At 39.0% G+C, this 25,889-nt stretch overlaps 1 protein-coding gene across 1 annotated transcript in view; it reads left to right on the forward strand.

Moving 5' to 3' along the window:
• Positions 1 to 25,889, forward strand: part of cacna1bb (calcium channel, voltage-dependent, N type, alpha 1B subunit, b) — a 230,221-nt gene that overhangs the window by 8,453 nt on the left and 195,879 nt on the right. Inside the window, exons 4-5 of the mRNA XM_036587925.1 lie at positions 1,141 to 1,246; positions 9,798 to 9,937. Coding sequence (XP_036443818.1) covers positions 1,141 to 1,246; positions 9,798 to 9,937 — 246 coding nt within the window. The remainder of the gene's footprint in view (positions 1 to 1,140; positions 1,247 to 9,797; positions 9,938 to 25,889) is intronic.

The raw sequence follows: 25,889 nt of genomic DNA on the forward strand, positions 1-25,889 counted from the left end.
TTTTAAAAGCACTTGGTCTCCAGACCATTTGCAAAGTATGAGGCAGAGCGTATGCAGACCCTGCGGGTGATAAGTACATGACTGGTGTGGTCAATGGAGCTTTAGGTTTGCTCTGTGAATTGCAGTCCTATAAAGACTTGAGCCTTAGGGGGCAACCACAGAAAATGAATTGTAAAATGGATCTTAGTGCTAGGACGAATTGAAATGGCCAGCCATCCATAAAGTGCAACTCTCCATTTGTGCATGCTGTTCTTTAAGAGGTAAAAGGCTGTTAGGATGTGAAAGTTTGTAAAACACACTTTTCTGAGAAAAGTTGACATATTTTCTTGAAATATCTCAATGTTCACTGTAAAACAGCACTTCACTGACCTGTGCTCTGTGTGCAAATTATTCTTTTATAGCGACTGGTGCGACATTGGACAAGCTTTGGAGAATATTAGCAAAAACGTACTTCATATAAACCAATGAGAAAGTGTAGCAATCTTTGTTTATTGTTATGTTGATTTTACAGTTTCAAATGCTACACTGCTGAGCTGGACTGTGTCGTTACAGGTAGTTGAAACTACATAGCTTGGTAAGAATTTGCTGCCATGCTAACGACAAAGAAGGCTACATTTGATCTTTCCTGAATCATTTGAAATTAGTAACGCTTTCTGAATTTAGGTCTTTTAACAAAAACTTTGTGCGCTATAACTTTTATTGAAGCTGAATGGCTAGCATTCTGTAAACCTTGTACAATCTCGCAGCAGCTGCCATGAAAGAATGCGTTTGTGAGCAGAGCATGGATCGGTCAAGTGCAGCATGAGAGCAGATTTCTTGGACCCTGACAAATATGTGCAGATGTCTGTGTATATTTTCTTCATGCAGGAATAGAGAGGCACAACACGATTTATCAGAAATGTGTGGCAAGTCACAAAAATGTGCACTTACATAGTTTACAGAGTGGAGGCTGTTTGAGGACTAGTAGTAATGTATATATTCACACTTTGTCACATGGTGTGCTGCTGTCTAATGTTTATTATTGAAAGACATGCACCAAATACGTGATATTTTTAATGCAGATTCTTGCGCTGCATTCACTTCTTCTGTGTATTTGATTTCTCAATGAAATGACTACATTGTTTTCCTTGACCTACACACTCCATTTGAATACATGATCCTCGCCACCATCATTGCCAACTGTATTGTCCTGGCTCTCGAACAACATCTCCCTGTTGGAGACAAGACGCCCATGTCAGAACGCCTGGTAAGCTTCTTCCTTTTATTCTTTCCGTTTTAGCTTTTTTCCCTCTTTTCATTTCTGTTATAGGTCAGGTACCTCCTTTGACTACCTTCATTATTTTCTGGTACTGACAGATAATCAGATGCTTTCTTTTCCTTGTATATGAAAAAAAGTTGCAAACTGTTTATTGCTTTTTTCTTATACATGCACACAGTAGTGTGCAAAAGTCAGCGACCACCCTTCATTTATGTAATTTCCAGTTAACCCCTTAACAGGCCATGGGCCTGCCAGTGGGCCCAAGGTTTTATTACATACTTCTATCACCCAAGTATTGCTCCATTAGTTTCCACTGAAGTCCCTGTGGTTACTGAAAAATAAACCTTAGTATTTAATAAGCCTGGAATGTTAAGGGGTTAAAATGGTCATTAAGTACAAGGTATTAATTTTTCAGTGTAAGGCAGAAACAGAAAACATATATTTAACAGGTAAATACACACAAGCCTGGACAACTAAATTTAAAAATCATTTTTCATTATTTATGTTGTCCACTCTTTGCTTTTATTACAGCTTCCATTCTTTTCCGGAGACTGACTTTCAGTTTTTCAAAGAAAGATATTTTTCCACACTTCCAAAGTTCAGTCTTAGAAGTTGGTTGCATTTTCTGCTTCTCTCAATCCAAATAATTCCAAACACATTCAGTGATGCTGATGTCTGGACTCTGAGGTCAGTCCATTGTTCTGAGAACATTAGCAGTCATCGTAGTTGTTAGGAGTCCCATTTTCTCCAGATCTTTTAAAAAATGTTGGAATTCTAAGTTCGGAAACTGTTGTTTTGTCACTTATTTCTCTGGATTATCTTATATTTGATCTTCTTTTCAGAAATATCTCCTGAAAAATTAATGTCTGTTGTGACTGGAAATGAAAAAAAAAATGGTAGTTGATCTCTGACTTTGTCAGGTTCTGTAAAAATAAAGGCTGCTAATTGGTTCTTGGCTTGAAGAACAGTTTTATAAAGTTTTGAAAGGTTCTTCACACCTCCCATACAGAAATTGTTCTTTAAGGAACCGTCCATGGCTCAGTTCATTAGGGAACCGATTCCAAAACAATTCCATCACTCTAAAGAACCCTTTTTGGCACCTTTATTTTTAAGAGTGGCAGGACAGAAATAATGAGGTGTTCAGGGTCAAAGAGCGAGAAGGGTGCTCTCCACCCCCATACCCAACATCTCTACTGGAGCACATTGGTCATTTTTAGTCATGCACTGATGCTGGTGAGTGACCAGGGAGCCTATTAGCACTGAACCTCCTTCTGCTATCCACCTCTTGGGCTGCCACCCTGGGCTAAAGCTTGGCACCCACCCCTGCAGTCTATGCAGGAAGCACATCTGTGCCTCATTAAGCTCTAGCCTGCTGGGAGCTATTGACTTTAAATGTGAATACATGCTCTCTGGGTGACCCGACCCTAACCCACACCGAGCAGCCTTTGATTGCTCTCCTCTGCTATCATGCTCTGTTTGAACCACCAACTGAACTGTGTTTGCCCAGTCACAGTCATAAAACACAGGTCCTTAGAGGCCTGTTGTAGAGCAATCAAAGCAGACTCCTGGCTGACTGCAATAAGGCAGTAACATCCTCTTTATGAGCTTCAGCATACAGGCTGTAATAGCAGTTTCAAGCTAGGAGTGGGTACCATGACGATATGTTATAATGATAAATTACCTCACAGGATGCTTTTCCAGGTATATCCTGGTATTGTCAGTACTTCTAGAAAACCGAACAAGAAGAAGTGTGTGGTAACCATGTAAATTTCATAGTAAGAAGGTATCTGCCTATTATGGCATCGTCCTGATTTGTTTCTTTTTACCAATTGACTGATCTGTGCTCCTCCCACTAATGTGTTCCTTCATAGCAGTTGTTGCAAGCTTGGACAAGCCTTACAGAACGCTGATAAAATCCCATTGAATCTAATAAGAAGTTCTGACTCAGTGTTTGTCAAAATATGCACATTTAGAGTGGGTTATTAATTTCAAATGAGATTTATTTAGTATCCTTGTGAAAGATCATATTGTTTGGATATATCAGGTGTAGTTATTTCTGTCATGTAATCAAGCTAATGTTCCAGTTCATTGTCCTGTAGGCCTGGGCGATATCTAAAAATAATTCAATCTGAAAAATTTCCTTGTTAAAAAACAGGATTATTGATTTTATCAGTCTCCCTCTTTAGCTTATGTGATTTTTAACATTGACTGACTTGCATGAAGTTAAAAATGAAATACTACTACATTTTGCAAGTTTTTCCTCCAAACTTGTGTATTTCTGAGATCCTGCTGGTGACATGCTTGCTAATAGCTCCCCCTTATGGAGAAACTCCAGACTGCCACAGGTGTGTGAGCGAGTGAGTTCCGAAGCCTTGTTCATGTAATTTTCATATATTTTAAAGTTTTCTAGCATTATAGCAGGGACACTTTGAAATTCTGCTATGCCTGGGACTGTGTAATATCATATTTTCATAATTTTCATAATAATCTCATCTGCACCACTTCAGCTGAACAGAAGATGCTGAGAATTTAGAATTTTCTCAGAAAATAGACTGCATAGACTGTCACACTCACAGCAGAGACAGTGGAAAATTAACTCTACCATAGTTTAACAGCTAATTAAGGCTCAGTAATACTACATTTTTTAACAATAAAGGTGAATTAAACATTTTCTGTACATATTATTTAATATAATTTAGCAAGCTGGTTAAAATGACCTTAGTGACCTCTTTAGTTCTCTATCAGTTCTCTTTCCCAGCGCAGCAGTTATCACCTTTGAAGCCACTTGTCAGTCATCGTTGATGTCTGATTAGTATTGGTTGATCCATCTTATCTTACTAGAGTTGGTTTAAAAGTGGTCACTATGTCATTGCCCAGTTAGTTTAGAACCTAATCAGCAATAGAAAATATAGTAGCATGTTCTTACAGCCAACAATAACAAGGCCATGCCATTAATCAAAATATAGAATGTAAGTGTACACCCAGAAGGAAGATCAACCAAAAAGGAAAGATAATGTAGAGATTGTAGGTAAAAGAAAAGGAAAGACGCTCATTATGTAAATAGATGGACCCAGGGGCCAATAAAATCTCCAGTGCCTCTCCAGCTGCTAATAGCAACAAACTAAACATCAATACGTTGATTCAGTTCAAAAATCCCATTGGAATACATGAAATCATTAAAAAAAGTTCCTCTAACTTAAAACAATTGGGAGAGGTTGGATATATTCTATTTCCATCTTGTGATAGCAGCTAGAAATTCCATGAGACTTGAAAAAACACTATTTATTCTTGTTTATTTGACTTGATTGACTTTGGCTGATTCAACGCTTGGGATAATCACACTTAGTCAACGCTAGTACTTAAAGTCATTTTGTTTTCTTAGCATGCATAAAAGCCAGTGCTTTGTTTTTCAGGGTAGGGTAGCATTTTAATTTGGAAGCTCAATGTTATGTTGCGACCCAAAATTCCAACTTAACCCTTAAAAAATCCCAGGCTTATTACATACTAAGGCTTATTATTCAGTAACCACATGGACTTTGATGCAAACTGGTTGAGCTATTCTTAGGTTACAAAATTGTGTAATAAAACTTTGGGGTTTTAATGAGTAATAAAACACTTAAGACATTAAATTATTTAGGTTGAATGTATTTTTGCTAGAGTTCTGTAAATCTTGTCCAAATTTATCAGGGTATTGTGATACAAATTGTGAAAATGGCTTCAAGTATTGTGATGTTATACTTTTGCCAAATCGCCCACCCTTATCTTGAAAGCAGTTCTGTTTCTAGAGCACGAGGCAGGGAGAGAGTCTTGTAGCTCAGATAAGGTCAATGACATCCTCTCAAACACGGCCACCTGCTCCTGTTCCCAATTAGCCAAAGCGCTGTGTCCTGCCATCGGCAACTCCACACGCCAACAAGCAAACAAAAGGTACTTAACACAGAGCGAAAAACGATTACTGTAGGAGGAATCCATTATAACGCCAGTGTCACTGTACTGTTTCTACAGTGTCAAACTCCTTGATGCAGTTTCCACTTGATATTTACAGTTTAATCCCCTGCTAGATTTCCCTCTACACACGTATGTCGAAACTCTACAGACTTTGAAGTATTTATAATTAATCATCACATTGCTCTATACATAATAGATAGTGGTATACCATCCACACCATCGTTCCTATAACCCTCTCTCCTCCACCCACAGCCCCTTATGCTTGGTAATCAGTCGTTATGCAAGGCTTTTTGTTCAGGTTTTGATGGATCGACTTCATTTCTGCTCTTGCAGAGTTTTTACTGAAATCTTTTTGAGGGAAATTTTAGGACTTTTCCAGAGATGGACAGCCTGCCAGACAAATGTGTATAATCACTTTCAGTATTGGATTTTTTGAAATATGACTCAATTTAGCTGCATTTGTGATGGTAGTTAGCTGTAGGTATGGCCAATATGGGAAAATGATTGTATCATGATACGAAATTTTCCCAATGAAACATAAAATGCACTAGTAGTGTCACATTTAAAAACTCAAAAACTATGAATACAGTGATTATTAAATAATATTTCATATACTGCATTGCACTAAACCCTTTAAACAAGACTGATTGTTCTCTTTATAGTGAAATGCAGTTGGACTATATCCACAGTATGCTGAGAAATGCATATTGTATATCACGATAGCAAAAACGATCACAATAGCAATACAATATCGTCATGTTGCCCACCCCTACTTAGCTGATTTTGATCTTCAGTACACTCAATATATTTCTACCTAGAGAGATGTATTGATGGGTATCTGTATCAGACCAGAATATACTTGATTGGATATCAGATAGGAAAATAGAATGAATCAGATCTAATCCTGTAACAAATCTGTCCTGAAATAGCATTCTCTCACACTGTATATGCGATGTAGCTAGCTGTGTATTTTTTCCTATGGGGTAGTACAGTGTTTGAGTGGTTTGAGCCTGCTAGCCTACTTTCAGATGCTCGTCTTAAGTGAAGTGCTTCAATTAAAAATAGCTAATTTTAAAGTTTAGTAGTTTTTAAAGGAAATATATTCAATCAGTATTGGCAGATACACAGGGTTTTAGTATGGTATTTGCTCATTACTTTGACTTTTGTTTAGCTATTTAGTATTCAGAAGCTTTGTCTTTTCTTAAGCCACAGAATTTGCAGCCTCAAATAAATTTCATCTGCAAAGGTCTTCAGACTGAACTGTGATTGTGAAAGCCACATTATGTTTTGGGGATTTGGAGACCTCTATGGTGGAAATGTGTAATTGTGCAATGTGCGGAAGAACATTTAGTAGCGTTGGTTGTGTTTCAGGCCTTTTCCCTGAGCAGATGAATCTGATGATTGTGAGCGAGCTGAAAGAGCATGCAGAGAGAACTCAAAACTAGTAAACTAGTCAAATCAGAGAATTATCTACTATTGTCATCATATCTTCATCAGTATAATGTTGATTTTGCCTTTGAGACCTAAACATTGACCTGGAGGTTCTTTTTAAATCTGTGCGAGTGACGTTAAGGTGTATGACAAAGTCTGAAAAACACCCATGAAATCTGACACGATGCTTCTGAGTTTTAAATTATAAAAGAAGGTTCTTCAAAGGTTCTTTAGTAAAAGCAATGGTTACATAACGATGAACGTTCTAAGAACCATTTGAATGCATAAATGGTTCGATGCATGGTTAAAAAGTTCTTCAGATTGATGGACAATGTGTTGTGTATGGTGCTATGTAGGGGTCCTTCTGTTATTACAAGCTTCACATCATGACAATAGAAGAACGCTTTTTGGCTAAATAGAACCCTTTTCAAAAAGGTTCTACATAGAACCATACACAACACATTCAATCTGAAGAGCCCTGGTTATTTTTAGAACCATGTTCTTTACTAAAGAACCCTTAAGAAACCATCTTTTTAAGGAGTGTAGGCCTATTATTTAGAACCCTTTCTGCTAAGAGAATATCTGTTCTTTTCCAATCTCATTTAGGCCCACTGCATATACTAATGCAGTTATTTCAGCAGCTGGTCACAGATTACATATGTAAACATATAAATCTGATCAGGTTAAGGAACAAAATCAAATCAGATTCAAGTGCTACAGTCAAGCATGTCTAAACATGTGCTTTATTTGCTATAATGTGAAAAGATCTTTGAATGTGCACCCTGCTGTGTCCTCTCTGTATCGTTTCAGGCTTTAAAATCCATTTTCCTCTGGAAAGCTCATGATATGCATTCTTCTGGTCCGAGACAATGTCTGAGGATTATGCAACTCATGGTTTGAGGGCTGAAGAGTTCATATAGAAGCTATATAATCATTTAAATAGCATCAGCATAAACACACCTTCAAATCTCACTGCTGTCTAAGACTGACTAATGCAAGAGTCCCAGATTAGTATTCCACTGTAAAGGATGTTAGAAGTCCTAGTTTGTAAGGAAGCTTTAAATTTAGCTTCCTGAGAGGAGTATGACGTGTTCAGGAGGGGCGAGAGGGAGGTCAGATTGGTGTGAGTGCTCCAGGTGCCCTGGGGCATTGGGGATATTAATGGGTGCGATTTCAAAAGCAGTGTGCCGTGTGCTCAGAGCAGTACAGGAGCTCTATAAAAGCGATTTACAGAGAGGTGATCTTATCTATTGTACAACCTCTTCTTGGATTCAACAAGTTTCAGAGTGAATTTCTTCGGGAAACACTGTAATTTTGTGTTGCTCCAAATTCAATTTTTACTTCTGAAGGTGAAGCTGTCTGTAAAGAGCTTTGGCTTTCGTTTGTTATGATTTTCCAAAACCGATTCGTTCACGCCACTGGGTACCACTTCACTTTTAACTTGTAATATATTGGCTTTTTCCGGTGGACAGCTTTTGTACGCTGAAAATTGTAATGCATTGAATTTACTTGATTCAAATATGTATAGTACTGCACAAAAATCAAAGGCCACGAGAAGTTTCAGCATCAGGAAAAAAGCAGAAAACATATTTAGCAGAAAGTTACACAGAAGCCTCAACAACTAAATACATTTTTTCAGTATTTAAAGACTAACTACACCCCACTATTTTCAGCTAACTCCACCCCTGGCTCAACTTTGAAAAATGCTCAGAAATGGGAAGGGCACTGCAGTGATCTGCGGGTTTGGAAGTGGGGCTGGGCTGCTGTGTTTATAGCTAATGTTAACTACCAGAAAATATGGAGAGCGACAGAATCAAACAGCACTTTTGCAACTTCGAGGTTTTCAGAGGTTAAAGATTTTTCTGTACTTCCATCCCCATCTTCAAGTAGGGCATCATCAGGGGACGGTAATGTTCATTGACTGATTTGCATACTGTGATGTGTCATCATACTTTGGTACAAAGACACGTCATCCTATAGCAGAGTTGAACCAGAGGGGCGCTGCAGAGGCGGAACTGACCACGATAAAAGTGTTATTTTTACAGTTTGGAAAGATGTGTTCACATTTCAAGCAAGGCTGGTGTATGTTTATTATTACAGAGCAATGCATGTCAGCTGTCAATGAAAAAAGGTCTTAGGGTGTAGTTACTCTTTAATGTGTTCACCATCTGCCTGCATTACAGCTTCTATTCTTTTCAGGATGCTTGCTTTCAGTTTTTCAAAGAAGTCTGCTGGGATATTTTTCCACACCTCCAAAGCTCAATCTTAGAAGTTGGTTGCATTTTCTGCCTCTCACAATCCAAATAATCCCAAACACATTCAGTGATGTTGAGGTCTGGACTCTGGGGTGGTCAGCCTATGGTTTTGAGAACCCCAGCAGCTTTTTTAATTTGTAGATGTTCTCCTTTTTTGTCTATTTCTTTTTCTCAGTAATGGTTTCTTGACAGCTACACATCCTTTCAGACTCATAGCACTGAGTTGTCATGCCTGTGGATTTTTTCAGATCTGAAGCAGGTTGATTTTCTCCTCTCTCTCAAAGATAAAAGCTTTAAGTGCTGTTTATCTGACGGTGACAGTGTTGATGGTCTACCAGGTCTTGCATGGTTGTTAGGAGTCCCATTTTCTCTGTATCTTTTAATCATTTTTTAAACTCCAGTTTTAGAAACTCATGTCTCTACACTTACTTTCCCTTGACTTACCTCTTCCTTATGAATGTGGCTTATCTTATATCTAATCTCCTCAGTAATATATCCTAAAAAAATCATGTGTTGTACTTATTGGCCATTTTGACTGGAAATTGAATAAATGAAGGGTGGTCCCTGACTTTTGCACAGTACTGTACATACACTTTCAGATGAATAAACCTATATCAGCAGTAATTAAGGTGGTAATCATGTTGGTGTAATGTAGCTTATTCACATAGAGATATTTTAAATAAAGTACATTTACTGCAGTGCTTTGTTTATTATATGTTTAACTATTTCTCATCAGAGTAAGTGAATGTTCTTTAACCCAGGCTACAGTAAAAAGGAGCTGCTCTCTTTCACCTCCCTTTTACTCTCTCTCTCTCCATTTCTCCTTCCATGCTTCATTAATTTCTCTCTTTTCCTTCGAACAAAAAAACCTCATACCTCCTTTCACTCCCCCTTTCTCTTGGCAGGACGACACAGAGCCCTACTTTATCGGAATATTCTGTTTCGAGGCCGGCATTAAGATCATCGCCTTGGGCTTTGTCTTTCACAAAGGCTCCTACCTCCGCAACGGCTGGAATGTAATGGACTTCGTGGTCGTCCTGACTGGGTGAGTCCACAGCCTGCGGATGGAGAGTCAGCTTGGTGGAGATGGATGGATATCTGTATGTGTGTGTGTGTGTGTGTGTGTGTGTGTTTGTTTGCCCGTGCGGATTGTGTGTGTTTGGGAAAGTGCAGGATCGGCCTTATTTTTTTGCAGAAGTGCTTGTTAAGCCGTGTGCTGGTGGGCTCCCCATCTGTATTCCTGTAAACATTGCCCTCTGGCAGCCTTGTTTGTCACTCAAGAAGTAGAAGAAGTGGGAGCTTTGAGAAAATAAGAAATATTGTAAGCTTGTTTGAGAAAACACGTCACGCAGTCCCCAGTAGAGGATGCATGGTGTTCTTGTTTGGCTTTTTCAGGAGAGTGAGTCATGTTTCTGAATCTTTGTATTGTTGCTGTCATAACAAAAACAAAACTTTACAGGATGAGGAAAAATGCTCTTGAAAGAAATTCCATTGATTTTTTCAAAATATCTACATAATTAAGTCGTTAAGATGCAAAGTCATTCAGAGTTGTGTGATGTAAAATGGGCCATTCTAGATAAATCGACTCAGAAGTGGTGATAGAAACCAGACATCTGAAACGTTTAATGCCTCTGAAAGCTTCCTCACAGGAGGTTATTACACAAAATGGTTACAAAAATGCTGCCTGATTTCTGAGACATTGGTTTCATGATAGTTTTGAGATGAGGTTTTGGCCTAAAACACATTTTCAACATACATTTAAGGTGGAGAGATACACATATGGACAAAAGTATTGGGACACCTACATATTACACCCACAGGATCTTTTATGGCATCCCATTCTAAATCTAAAGGCATTAATACGGAGTTGGTCCCCCTTTGCAGCTGTAACAGCTTCCACTCCTCCGGAAAGCTTTGGACGCATGGAAGTGTCCAAAATGTCTTGGTCTGCTGAAGCATTAAGACTTCCCTTCACTGGAACTAAGAGGTCTAGGTCAACCTCCGAAATACAACCTCATAGCATTATCCCCCCCCAACAAACCTTACAGTTGGCACAATGCAGGAAGGTAACGTTCTCCTGGCATTCACCCAACCCAGATTTGTCCATCAGACTGCCAGATGCTGCAAGGCTATGTGCTTAGTTTTATCCACCTGTTAGCAATGGGTGTGGCTGAAACACCTGAACTCACAAATTAGGAGGGGTGTCCCAATGCATTTGTCCATATTGTGTACATGCAGAGTCTTGTGAGGCAAAATAGTCCCCAAAGAACCCCCCCCCCAGAATTACCACTACTTTACCATCATCAACACCACATATAAAACTCCTATAGGTTCTCTGGTTATTTTGGGTAGTAAATAAAATAGTTGTATTTGTGTTCCCCACAACTCCTGGTTCCTGTCACCACCACTGTAAAGAAAGCAGGGTTAACCGTTTTAAATGAAACCACTTTGAATGATCTGTGACTGCATAATTCACTGTCAGCAACTGAATTATGCAGTAATTGTGCAAAAAAAAGATGGAATTCCCCTTTAACTTTCATGTATCTTAATGTAAAGAGATTCCAGGTAATTTTGGTAATTTGGGAGCGTTTCTATTGGTCCATTCTACATGTTCTTGATATGACAGTTGAAGTGTCATTATGTACATCGCTATATCTACTGTATCTCACATAAATGTCCAGCAGTTATCTAAAGCATATTAATGTCATTTAAACCTATAAATATAATTAAGTGCTTTAACTCTCTTAAAGCCTAGGGGCTGTATATACATTACAATGTAGTTATGTTATAACTGAAGTTTGGGGGGAGGAACATGGCTGAAACACCCTATAAATTCACATCTTCACCCTCTGTTCCCGTGACAAAGCGTTCACAGTCCCCACCACCACCCCATCTCCTCCTTATTCCTCAGTCCTACATCAGTCCTACTACAGGCAGAAGCTGCCCAGAACTCCAGCCCAAGTTCTCAGAGTTCTCCCCCTCCCTCAATCAGTCTTTTCTCATACTACCATCACATGTTGAAGGCATGGTCTGAACTCACAAAGAGTAGTTGGCAAATAAATTATAGTAGTTACTATATTCTTAAGTATTATCTTAAGACCATTATCTGAATAATAAGTTTAGGGTTTAAGAGGTTAAATTATGATTTGAATTTGCGCTGAAGTCTTTTTTTGCTCCAGTCTGAAGTTGTGTGGTTCATGAGTAGGACAGGATCATAAGGGCTGTGTTATCTCTGGCTCAGTTGACCTCATCCCACAGTCATTTCACTCAAATGGAGGGTTTTAAGTGACAGAGGTTGAGAGAGATTCATGGTTCACTGTTTTAATTCTGTCTGAGACAGCAGGGCACTTTAGGAGTCCGTCCAGAGGGCTGTTCTTACCCTGCTTACCTCAGGAGCACTGACGGCTAACTCTCCGCCTTACTGCGCAGTGCTCCCATCTCTGTCTGGATCATCGGCTCAGAACAGCTCTGTGTGTGTGTGTGTGTGTTTCTGTATTTGTTTTGGTACATTTTCGTGGCAGTTAGTCCCACCTTCTAAGAAAACCAGTGAACAACAGGACTAACCTACAGGATCATTGATCCTCACTGTATAAAATAATTGTTTCCACTACAAAGTCTGTTTTTTAGAATCACAGAAATATTTCCACTTTGTTTCTGATATTAGATGTAAGGATTTAGGGTGTGTCCACACTTGGTAGCTTTGGCTCAATAAAACAATTCCTAGTGCCGTTGGTCTGTTAGTACAGATTGTTAGAACAAGAGAAAACACTGCCATGTGCATGTGCCAATGCTCAGTCCACTCACCAAATAAGCAGACTGAGACCCCCTGTCCACATGACTTGTTTTGGTTCTGTGTGAATGTCAGCAACGCTAGAACAATGTATCTGTTTCTGCTTTGGTTGAGACCAAGGAAACCAAACTGCAAATATAAACGCACCCTTAGGGTTAGCCTTAGAAAACTCATACATATCATACATATACATATATTGTCTGGTATACAATATATTGGTCATTATTATTGTTACATACAGGTACTTTTACGGTTGAAGCCTCTTGCTCTCATAACACTGTTACGCCTTGTTTCGAGGGGAACTGGAGTTTTCTGCTTTGCTATTTCTTTTGTGAGTTTGCTGCTGGTTGATTTATCCATAAGACTCCCACGAGAACTATCCAGCATAGCCCACTTAAGCCGTTCTCCAGTGCTAAAGTTTCTGACATTACTGAGAGGCCCACAAGCATGAAGTCATAGCAACAGCACAGGAGCAACTGGGCTTCAGGCTGGAGTTATGGATGGTTCGAAGGTGCAAATTAGGAAAAATGTATTTATGGCATTTTTATTTTTTTCATGTCAGCTCGTGTACTTGTGTATATATGTACACATTTATTTATTTATGGCACTATATTTGACCCTTCTTTATGCTTTATGCTTGTGCATAATATATATGTGGGATATATTATTATTACGTGTAGATATCATCGCTGTCTATGTTTCTATGTCATTTGAACACAGCAGCTGTTCTTTACACTGTGTGCAATTGTGATGATGAATAGACCAATAGAAATACACAAAAATTACCAATTAACTTACATTAAAAGTTAATCCTGTGGGATTTGTAAATGTGTATGAGTGTTTGCGGTGAAAGATTGGAGGATGAGGAATTTTGCTGGAGCTAGACAGTCCTTGACACTCTACACTATTTATATTCTATTTTATGTATTATTTTATGGAACAAGGTTTATTTAACTAGGGCTGATGATTGTGTTCTGCTTTTTGTCATGTCGCTGATGCATTCATCAGCTGCAGTGACAGCCACGCTGGAGCAGATTGGGTTTAATTAGCTTGCTCACAGGCACAGCAGCACAGTCATCAGCTGTGATCAAACCCAGGACTTTTGGGCTACTGTTCCCACAGGAGTGTCACTCCTGCCACTGTGGGAAAAAACAGGCACTGTCCCAGATTAAAGCTGTCATAAGTTTCCTCTTTGCATGTTTTTTGTTTGAAGTTTGTTTCTTTAGTTTAGCTCTGGAGCTACAAGGCTAATGTAGCTAAGTAATAGAAGCTTACAGCCACCAGTATCATTGTGCAAACTCTTACGACACTCATATCAAACCATGTCAAGATGTTAAGTGCTCTTATGTAAGCTTGCTTATGTGATGGATAAGAGGGGCTAAACTGGTAGATATAAACTTCCATTACTAGCTATTTAGGCTCACAGCTACAGTGCTAAGTAAAAGGATCTGTGTAATTGGATTTCTGGCTTGAACCATCACTTTAAAGACAACACTGAGACTTAAGTTCAATCACTCACTACCTTACCTGTTATGAAGGATTTCCTGTTTTTTATATTCCTTGTCAGCTTTTAATGTAGAACTCTGCTTATTATAGCTTTAGGCATTGCTTTCCACGTCTTTCCCCTCTTACATTTGTCTTTCTCCCCCTTCTCTTATCACCACCTGCTCCTGATGTACTGTGTCATTACTCTCTGCAATTTATGTATGTTCTGCAGCTTGCTGCTGGTACAATAAGACTGTCTTTGGATTTATAGCGCAAATTATGGCCATTCTAAAAAGTGAATAAACAGATAAATCAAGCCCGAGACTTGGACAGATGCAGTGAAAAAATGGATAAAGTGAAAGAGGGTGAGAGCGAGCAGGAAGAGAGGAATGATGGATGATGAGGATTAGAGACATGGGAGCTTGAATCAGTTTGTGTAAGTGTAAGGCTGAGAAGACTCTGAAGGTTTGTCCAAGAGCCCATAAAGAAATGTTCTCTCTTTTTTTCACCTTGTTTGAGATGGTGCTGATAATACCAGTACAGATGACAGAATCTCTCACAAATTTAAGTCATTGTCAATGACAGTGAGATGCCTGTTTTTAAGGGAATTACACAAATTGTTCAAAATTTCTGTATAGCTCAATCACTGAGATGTGAACAAAGTCATTCAGAGTGATTTGTTGTGAAATTCTCTGTTCTGGAGAGACTTACAAACTCGGAGTTGTTCGTAGTCGTGGTGAAAGGAACCAAACATCCAAAGAACACTTCTAAAAGCTCCCTCATAGAAAGCTATTACATGAGATGGTTATAAATATGCTGGCAGATGTTTTTGACATTGTTTTACAATAGTTTTGAGACGATATTTTGGCCTAAAACATATTTTTAGAAATACATGCAGGGTGTGTAAGGCGCTGTAGAAAACGTTATTTTCAAATTTAACGCTATTTTACCATTATCAGCTTTATATATAAAGTGGCTATATTTGTGCTGAAGACATTGTGACTCCTGGTTTCTATCACCACCACTGTAATGAAATCTGTGTCGGTAAGTTTTTCTCTAGTCAACCATCCCACATCAAAAACATTCTGAATGACTATTTGCATCTCTAAGTTTGCATTATGCAGAAATTATGACAATTTGGTGGAATTCCCCTTTAAGTTGCCATGGTCATATTAGCCACATTTTTCTCTGCAAAGACAGAACATTGACAAAAGTTCATAAATTGCTTTTTTAAAAGAAACAGTCCCACTGGTTCCACTTTCTGGCCTTGCTTGACATGTTCATTATTTGGCCCTAAACTGACAGGACAAATTAAATTTTTCTCCAGCTGCATTAGGCTTCTGTTTGCAGTAAGAGTAGAATTTCATTTACACACTCATGAATTTAATTTGTCATAGAAAATGCAGTAGGTAATTATTGAGACTGAACTACGACCTCGGAAATGGAAACATGGTGAAACAGCAGGCTTTTGGACTGCACTTCTGTGCTTCTGCGGGTTTGCTGTGTGCTTCAGATTGCTTTGAAATAACAGCTCAGTATCCGTAAAAACTAAATAAATAGTAAGTTTATTTTCTGGAAATGTGTTTTCTGTCTGGTTAACATTAACAACAGCGTGTAGAAGAAGCAGAACAGAATAAAATAAAACAGTCCCATCAAAACAAGTTATGTCAAGTTTATAAGACAGCAGCAGAAGGAAAATGTAGATGGTAAATAGCTTGAATTGTAATGTAATTTTTTGTGTCAAAAATACAGAAATACAGAAGCAAAATTGATTCATATGCCATTTAAACACAAAGTAGTTGCTTGTTTGTATTATCTATTATATATTATTTATTAGGGTGGTAACAATGCATTTGGACGTCAGGATTTCATACTGCAAAAACAACCTACGCATTGTAGGGAAATGTGCATCCTTTTAATTATGGCGTCAAATGTAATTGGGTTGTTTGAACACCAAAGTTCACAAACAACACATGGAAACAGCTTTTGTTGGATTAATTGTTGTTGTGATGTCATTAAAGCCATCTCAATTACATATACCTGGTCATTTAGCTTACAGCAATGTTAAAGTTATAAGGAGTGTTTCAGCCTGGCCTGGTTTTTGAGTGAAGCACAGTACAGGCCAGCCAGTCAGAGCAGAGATCATTTATGTATGTTTTTGGGGAGATAGTTATGTTTGCCGTTCGTGGTTAAGTCTGTTATGCTATTGCCTGATTGGCTAAAAGCAGTGCAGCAGCTGTGCTCATTTGCATAAAGTTGAACTTTTGAAAACTTTTTTGCTGCATGGTGAAGCAGATTTCACCACATCACAACCCATCATGCACTGCAGCATTTCAATTGAACAGGATGCAGTAAGGTGAAGTTACAAATGGACATGCATATAAAACATAAAGACAGAAAACAGTAATGTGAAAAAAAAACTTAAACCTCATATATAGATCATAATGTAGTATTTGGGCCCTTTTCACTTCTTCCCCTAGTGAGAATCATTTTTTGCAAAAATAATATTATTGGGACCCTCCTGATTAGGATATCTTTTAGGACCCCTAGATGTTCAGTAAGGGACCCTCATATATGGGCCTACGATTCCTCACTCTTACTCCTACATAGCTGCAGAACCACATCATTTTTACTACATCGCTGCTGTCGGAACAAAACATCCTATCTCCTAAATGGTAACTTTACAGGAGAAGGAAAAAACATACTTTACTTTTAATGCAAGTCAATAGAACGAGACCTTTTCCCAAGTCATTTTGGACCATTTCTTTTAGTCCATTTATCATGAAATTTACACACAATATAAAGGATAACAGGCATTTTTCAAATTATGTCAAAAACTGAAAAACGTCAGAAATGGAGATACGAGGTTTTCTTCCGACAGCAGCGACATGAAACTTTTATATTAGTTTAGTTATTAGTTAGTGGTGTTTTCTTTTTAAGTAATCTATAGCAGTTACTGAATAGCTATACGTTTTCTGATCAAAGGAATATTCCTGCTTTTTTTACCTAATTTCTTTCTGCCACATCTTTAGCATACAGTTGATTACCAAGGACAATAAAAGAACAGAAAGCAAAGTTTTGAATCAAAACACACTTCTAATAGAAGCACATGATCAGATTCAATGTTCGGTTCTTTTCTAAGGATGGAAAAAAATGATTGTCAGTGGTAAATGACTGAGTGTCACAGATGCAACAGATTGAAGGTTGAAAAGTGCAGGTCCATTTCTTTGAAGGGTGGGCTTCAGTTAGTATTTAGCATTTTAGCCCACGTTTAGAAGCGGCTTATTGGTGAAAGACAGCTCGGTGTGTGTTGCCTAAGTAGAGCATGAGCGTTTGAAGGGCAATGTCCTGCACGCTCCCAGACACAGCTCCGCTGTTACCATCGGCTACCGTTACCTCGACAACAGCAGCCTGGCCCCATGCTGTCCTCAGAAAACCCTCTGATTCCTTGAGATGATGCTGTGTCCTGTTCTGTCATCCATCCTCTCCCTCCATCTTCTTCCTCATCAGTCTGCTGCCCACAGGCTGCCCTTTCAGGTCACAACCCCAGATTTAGGAGCTTCTTATCCACTCTCAACTTCATATGCTCAAAGCTGATAACACATTTTCCTGCATAACATCTCTCTCTCTCTCTCTCTCTCTCTCCATACAGATACAGTTGTAGAAAAAAAGTATAAATACTCAAGGTACATATTCTGTTGGTGAACAAACATAAAAATTGCGTTTTACTTCAAATGTTATTGCCTAAGTTTTATTTATTTGCTGTGTTGAACGTATAAAACATTAGATATGCCACTTAAATTCACAGGACACATTTTTTTAGTTTATTTTCTGACATATTCAATTTAGCAAATAAACAGTACATGTAATTAAAATATGCTGTGTGTTTTCTGTAGAGGGTGTGTTAACTTGTTATCTCTTAAAAATCAACATAATTTGACCAGGGCCCTAAACTTTTGCATATGACTCTATGTGTGTGTATATGTATGTGTGTGAATTAGGGCTGTCAAAGTTAACATGTTAATAAAATGTTAAAGCAATAAATTATTAACAGCACTATTTTTTAAGGCAGTTAACACATTTTCTCAGGTTGACCCTTTGAACTATCCATAGTTCCAGGCTGAAGCGCGCTGTATGTTGCTATGACTGACTCAACGATTGTAACCCTCTCATTCAAGCACAGCTTTTAAGTGACTTTTAAAAGAACACCTTCAGCACCTTCAGCAGACTATGCTGAAACAGTGATCACAGCAGACCTATGGATAAATCAAACTAACAAAAACAACAGCAAAGTGGAAAGCTATGAAAAAAAAAAGTTATTTTTGAGAGCCTCCGCTGTATCAAGAATCCACAAAATGGGGTGAGCTCTTACATAGACTTCCACTGGTCTACACAACCTAGCACATACCAGTCCTTCTCCTCTGCAGGGGGAGACAATAATGACCATAGACAATAACTACTAAAGTAAATAGAGAATCCAAGAAAGGCTTGTTTAAAAATGGATACTTGAATCATAACAAGCTAACAACCCACAGAATGAACAAGATCAAATTAAATAAAAAAAGTTTCAAACTATATGAACCCCATGTACCCCCCCCCCTTCAAGTGGATCACTCCAATAGGGTTCTACTGAGCATGTCTGAGCTTGCCCAGGCATTATTTAAGGACAGCTAAAACTAAGCTTGGGCCTTTTCCCAGACCAACAGACTTAAAATGCAACCCATGTAAGTATTCTAAGTTATAAACCTGCTGCAAGTGTAATCATATAAGGCCCAGTAGCACACTTTAACTGTGAAAGGTGACATTATGTACCAAGCTAGCTAAACTTGATATTGCAGTGAGAAGTAAACAGCAGCATTAGCTGATAAAATGATGAGGGGAAAGTGTATAAACTACTGTAAAACTGGAGCAGGGGCAGAACGGGACGGAAATAAGGGGGAATTTGAAAGGAAATAGGCTTAACTAGGGAGACTAGCTTGTTTGTTCTGTCACAATGCAGCCACTGTTTCTCTCACTCCATGTTGATAATGAAAATTGTAAACTGTGTCCATGTTCAAGTGTCCAAATCATGTTATTTTCATGTTCAGGTTCATATGAACTCTGCATTTTTCATATGATAACCTTGAAGTCTGATGTTATTGAAGTACTAAAAGTAATAAACATGTTCTGATGATTATTTTGTTCAACATGTATATCTATAAAAATGCGCTGCTTTTTTTAATGGAAAAAATCTTTCTTTATAATCAAACTTGAGCAAATAAGACAAATGCGCTTAATTGTGGCTTTGCAAAACCCCAACTGTGAACATAGTTGTGATACCAAAGGTTTAAGGCAGAATGCTTTGAGTGTAGAGCGCCTGCACACTTGCCTTTTCCTCCTAAATGATGATTTATTCTCTAGCGGCTGTGCGGAGCTGGCAGGAGTGCTATGAGCAACAGGAGGTGGAGTAGAGGCTGAATATTAATGTTCCATACATGAGGCATCTTCTGTAAAGAGGAAGTTGTGTGCTTCTGCTTTTCAGAGAGCTGGGGGGGGGCTATATTTCTTTCTTTCAGGCAATCTGGTTTGTGCTTTGTAAGCCATCAGGTTTGTAAGACATTCTTTAAGCACATAGCGTGAACACTCAGGAAGCATGGCTTCGTTATGTAAATATTGTCTGATGCCATGATACTCCCATATAATATATGTCCAAAAGTATCCAGATATCCTCTCTGAAGCAGCTGTATATGAGTCTAAGGTCACCATGTGCAATGTCAAGCATCAACTAGAGTTAAAGCCTCCAGCAATCGGCTGTGCAGCAGTGGAACTGCGTTCTCTGGAGTGATGGAACTCCATCCAATACATTTGGGATTGTGGTGTTTGTGATCCAGAACTAATCATCCAATATCAGCGGCTGACCTCACTAATGCTCTTGTGGCTGAATGCAACATCTAGTGTAAAGCCTTCTCAGGAGAGTAGAGGCTGTTACTGCAGCGAAGTGGGAGAAACTCCTTATAAACACTCTTGATTTCCAAAGAAATGTCGGATGAGCATGTCCACGAACTTTTGGACAAATATATTCAGAAAATACTGATTTTATCAATACTACCCGGTGCTAGTCTACAGAACTGCTGCATTGTGGCAGGCAAGAGGCACGTTTTTGGCTGTATGATGGGCAGGGAAAGAGGGTGCCACTGTGAAACCCACTGCAGGCAATAGTATGGCAATTCAAGCTAAAGCAACAAAACCAAGAAACCTATCAGATAGAACTGCTTGTATGCTGGACAGAAAAGCAAAACAAATTCCACAATACATTGTAAGAAATCATTCAATGTTTTAACTTAAATAAGTAAATAACCTGGTCACCTAAATGTTTTGAGTTCATTGAACTTTAATAAGTTTTTAAATTTTTTTTTCCAATTTAGACATATCCAATTCCACCCACTAGTTAGGACTCCTCAAATCACACGATACCACGAGTACCAGGAGCATGAAAGCTAGCACAGGCTTCCTCCGAGAACTGTGAAGCACCACTGCATCTTTTTGAACTGCTACTAACACAACGCCATTGGGCAGCTGAACGCGCTCGGAGGAAAGTGCCTACCACCAGTTCTGTTACATCAGCTAACAGAAGCCTGCGCTGGCTAGCATCGTGCTGGGAGGAGACCGGGGGCCATCCTACCCCTCCAGAGAGCAGAGCCAGTTGTGCTCTCTTGGACTCCTGGCCACAGATGACTAACATCACCAGGGATAGAACTCAAGATCTCCTGATGATAGGCTCAATGCTGAGACAGTTGCACCACTCGGGAGCCCCAAGCTTCAAATAATAAGTTAACAGAATATGAAACACAAAATATTGTTCTGTTAACTTACTATTAAAAGTTCAATTAACTAAAAAAATTTAAGGGAACCAGGTTACTTACTTTTCAAAGTTAAAACATTGAAACAATTTTATGATATATGACATGAAAGGACCTGCAGGAAGCTTTAGTGAACACAAGTGTGGTGATGCACTGTTCTAGTGTGCAGCATTGATTGCTAACATCATGTGCATCGAAGAGTCATAAGCCTTACCTTCATCACAGAAGTCAATATCTGAAGAGCACAAAATAAATCTTAGGTAAGCCAGAAACATTTTGGAAGTGCTAGGGGCTGACAAAGTAAAAAAGGAGCTCAGAAGCATATTTGAAGAAACAATGGAGCAGCATTTGATGAAAAGAACACCTTGTTATCTGTTAAGCATGGGGTACATCTATTATGTTTAGGGGCAGTGGGATAGCCGGTGACAAAGGAAACATTGCATCAGTAGATGGGAGAATGGATTCCACTAAATTTCTGCAAATTCCTGAAGCAAATATAAGACAGTCAGTCAAGAAACTAAAGCTGAAAAGAGGCTGGCATCTACAACAATACAATGATCCAAAACATACCTAAAATCCACCATGAACTGCTTAAAGAAACACAGGCTGAAGCTTTTGGAGTGGCCCTCACGGTCACCTGACTTGAAACATAATTAAAAATTTGTGGACCGATCTTAAATACGGCGTGACAGCCAAAGAATATCGCAGAACTAGTAGCGCAGAAGCAGGTGAAATTCCCAGAAAGCGTTTGCAAGCTGTGATATCTGGTAAAGGGGGTGATACTAAGTACTGACTTAGTAGGGTGTCCAAACCTTTGCATATGTTACAATCCCACTTTTACTTTTTGCAATTTAAGCTAATAAAATTATTACAAGCAACTGTGCGTTAACGATTGTAGAACGATTGTAGAACGATTGTACAACATTTGAAGTTGTTAGGTTGTGTTTACTTTATTTCACTTCAAAAATCAACAAAATATGTTATTTGCCATACAGAGTCTGTTTCCACTCACATTTAGCCCAAAATTTCTCTCCTCAGATGTTCTTGTTATATCAAGTCTGGTTTGATGCCACAACACCGTAGGCTGCTCTACTCCAAACAGTGTCACCTGACCCACGTTTATGTTTACGCTTCTGAATACAAATTCATGTTTGCACACATGCACTCACAAATGCCCACTACAAACACAAATATTCTCACATGCACAACAGATCCATATGCTCCCGCTCTGCTAAGCCTGCCTCTGCATTCCCACACCAGCTGACTGTGCCTACGTGCACACTAAAACTGCCATCTTACCTCAGTTAAGGTTTATACTCTCACAGTGAAAAAGGTCTCGTAAACACCTTTATCTGATTTCTTTAATTGGGTAAGGTTTTAATCACAGTAAGCAAAACCTGGTTAACACACCTAGATTTATGTCTGAGACATTGATTAATCTGGGCACGTAAACTGCTTCATTGTGTTTGTATATTTTTTTATCTGTCTGGCTGGTGAGCATGTCACAAAAAAGGGTCCTCTTTGAAGAGAAACCTCAGTCATTCCAGTCATTCCTGCAAACTTTGGTCAAATATTCATTTATTAAAATTCATTCATGTCTTTTCCTTCATGACAGGTAAACAAAAGTAACTGAACTTCCTTTCTCTGCTTGATCAGCTTCAACAATTTAAACAAGCACAGAAATTCACCATTTTTCTGCTTTCTGTAAAATTTGTCCAGTGTGGTTGTTTTAGTATGTAGTTTGTTCTTCAGATTTAAAGCAGAAGCTATTTTGCTTATGCGGGTCAGTTTGAGAGTGTAATCTGTCCAGACTGATGTCAGATAATGTGAACGACCAGACAATAAAATCAGATTTGGACAGTTAATCAGATAGGGGCCTCTTCCCTACAGTGTGATTGTAGCCTAAATAATGAATGCCAAAGTGACTCACATGCTAATAGCACCCCCTGCTGGAGGAACTAGGCTGCTAGGTGAGAGTTCCAAAGCCACATCCATACGCTTTATATATTAATAAGCTAAGTGTTTTCCATTGCTGTAGCAGAGGTATCTTTGGGAAAGCTTTAAGTATTATATTTTGGACTATATAATATTATTTTGTAAGCTGATTAAAATTAATTTAGTCATCTAGTTCTCTGTCAGTTCTCTTTCCTGGCCTGGTCATTATCACCTTTGAAGCATTATTATGTTAAAGAACACCTTTGTGTGTCTTGAATTTCAGATTAAGCTTTGGTCAAGAATTTTCATTTTAGTGCATCACCAGTTCTGAGAACTGAAGTGATGAAGCTCCAAACAACTCCTTTGGTCTGAGTTAGAGTGGTGTTTGTGATCCAGCACTAATGATCCAGTGTCAGCACCTGACCTCACTAATGCTCTTGTGGTTGCTATCAGATACTCACAGCAGTGTCCCAAAATTGAATGTAAAGCCTTCTCAGAAGAGTAGAGGCTGTTGCTGCAGCAAAGAAGTGACAAACGTCTTAGTAATACCTTTCATTTCAGAAGAAACATTAGATGAGTAGGTGTCTGTAAACTTTTGTAAACATGCAAAAGTGTGAGTCTCTTGCAGTGGCTTTGTCCTTATGTCTAGTGGACTCGCTCCGGCTGTTCCTCTGGTTCACTTGTCCCCTCTGCTCTCCTCTGTCAGCCCCAGCTTCGGTGTAACTCAATATTCGACTGCTTAATGAAAAGGCCTGTGTGGTCACGCTGCTCTGGGCGCCGACGCACCTTTCCTCTGCGGCCACCAGACAGGTGGAGCCGTTAATGAGAGAATAAGTCTGTACCCCATGCCCTCGGGTACAGATCGATAGTGCAGCGAGCTCAGGAACACAAAGAGCAGACATGCAAAATCACAGAGGGTGTTCTAGTCTGAAACTGTTGACAGTAACAGAATATTTATTTCCATTACTGTCGGCTCTACTTTGAGTTCAAGACCATTCAGCAACCTCTGACTCGTTCCAGTTTCTCAGAGGTGGAACCGCAAGTAGAATAACACTGAATTTGATTATACACTCGAGATCCATGAAATGACTCTGTGACATTCATGGCCTTTGGGCAGGTAGAAAAATGTTGTAACCAATACTGATTTTAAGGTGCTAAAGATTCTGGTAACTAATAATGTGGGCTGAAATACATTTATTTGGTCAAAAGTTCCACACACTAATACATTTATTTAAATGGTAATTGCATTGGCTTTTTATAATTCAGTAATTAAGATGTAATCTCAGTCAGTTGTTTTTTTGACGTGCGATGGAGCTATGTAGAGAAACAAACTGATTCAGATTTCTTAACAGTGGTTGTGATAGGAACTAGGGGTTCTGATTTGTCCTATGTAAGCATTACCATTTTTTTTTTTTTAATCCAAAACAAGTAACCCTACACATGTATTCTGAGTTGTTGCATGTAATGTTGATAATGGTGAACTAACAGTAAATCTGAAAAACTTACAAAACTTGTTACAGTGTACACTATATGGACAAAAGTATTGGGACACCTACGTGACACCCACAGGAGCTTTTATGACATCCCATTCCATATCTATTCTGGGAAGCTTTCTGCAAGATTTTGGAGTGTTTTCTGTCGAAGTTTTTGAGGTTAGACACTAATGTTGGACGAGAGGGCCTGGCTCGCAATCTCCATTCTAATTCATTCTAAAGGTGTTTGATGGGATTGAGGTCAGGGCTTTGTGTGGGCCAGTCAAGTTCTTCCACGCCAAACTCACCCAGCCATGCCTTTGTGGAGCTTGCTTTGTGCACTGGGTCACAGTCAAGCTGGAACAGGAAAGGGCCTTCCTCAAACTGTTCCCACAAAGTTGGAAGCATTCAATTGTCTGAAATGTCTTGGTCTGCTAAAGCATCAAGATTTCCCCTCACTGGAACTAAGGGGTCTAGGCCAACCCCTGAAAAACAACCCCATAGCATCATCCCTCCTCCACCAAACTGTACAGTTGGCACAATGCAGCCAGACAGGTAATGTTCTCCTGGAATTCGCCAAACCCAAACTCGTCTACCAGACTGCTAGATAGAGAAGTGTGATTCGTCACTCCACAGAATACATTTCCACCACTCCAGAGTCCAGTGGTGGCGTGCCTTGAATGAGGCACAGAACCAAGCAGAAGTGAACTTTGTTAATCTTTGTCGGAAACAGCCTATTTAATTATAAGGAATAAAGACAGGTTGAAAAATGGTCATGCAAAATGAATTGTGACTTTTTGGTACCTTTTTGAAAAACCAGTGGAATTCCCTTTTAAACAGCACTTTATTGTAGTGACAGGGATGGAGCTTCCCAGCATGCTCTGTAACATTTATTAGTTTCTGTCAATTAGTTCTTACTTTTCCTCAATTCTCTTTACATAAAGATGATCTCTGTTATGTTACTCTCGTGCTACAGGTTAGATTTGTATGCATTTTTTTTATTCTAACCATGTTAGTATTTTGTGTTTACCAGTATTCAATGTGCTTATTATGTTAAGGGGTTTAATTATGTAATTATGTATGAGGGTTTATAGATTAGAGCTGTGAATCTTGACATAATTGGTGAGTACAGATATGATGTCACTGTACATGAACAGTGTTCTCAGAGTCAGTATCTGTTTGAAGCCTAGTCTCGGCCTAGCGTTTCTCTTGCCTGATTTAGTTTTTCCCATTTAGATGCTCTTTGATCAGCAAGCGCCCTCTGGCACTCCTGTACTCATCAACCTGGCTGCGCTTCTGTCTGAGCTTCATTACTGCCAATACGGGTGAAGGTCCGGGGTCACGCCAGTCCATCCTCACATCATTCGGAGGATAAGGTGCTCAGTAGACGCTCTAATGCTTAGCTACCGCCTGTTACCATGGTTACCCCCACCCCTTCCCCCTTTTCCTTAGCTACACATGCCTGACGTGAGCAGC

This window comes from Colossoma macropomum, unplaced genomic scaffold (assembly GCF_904425465.1).
Source record: "Colossoma macropomum unplaced genomic scaffold, Colossoma_macropomum, whole genome shotgun sequence".
In the NCBI taxonomy this organism is placed as follows: Eukaryota; Metazoa; Chordata; class Actinopteri; order Characiformes; family Serrasalmidae; genus Colossoma; species Colossoma macropomum.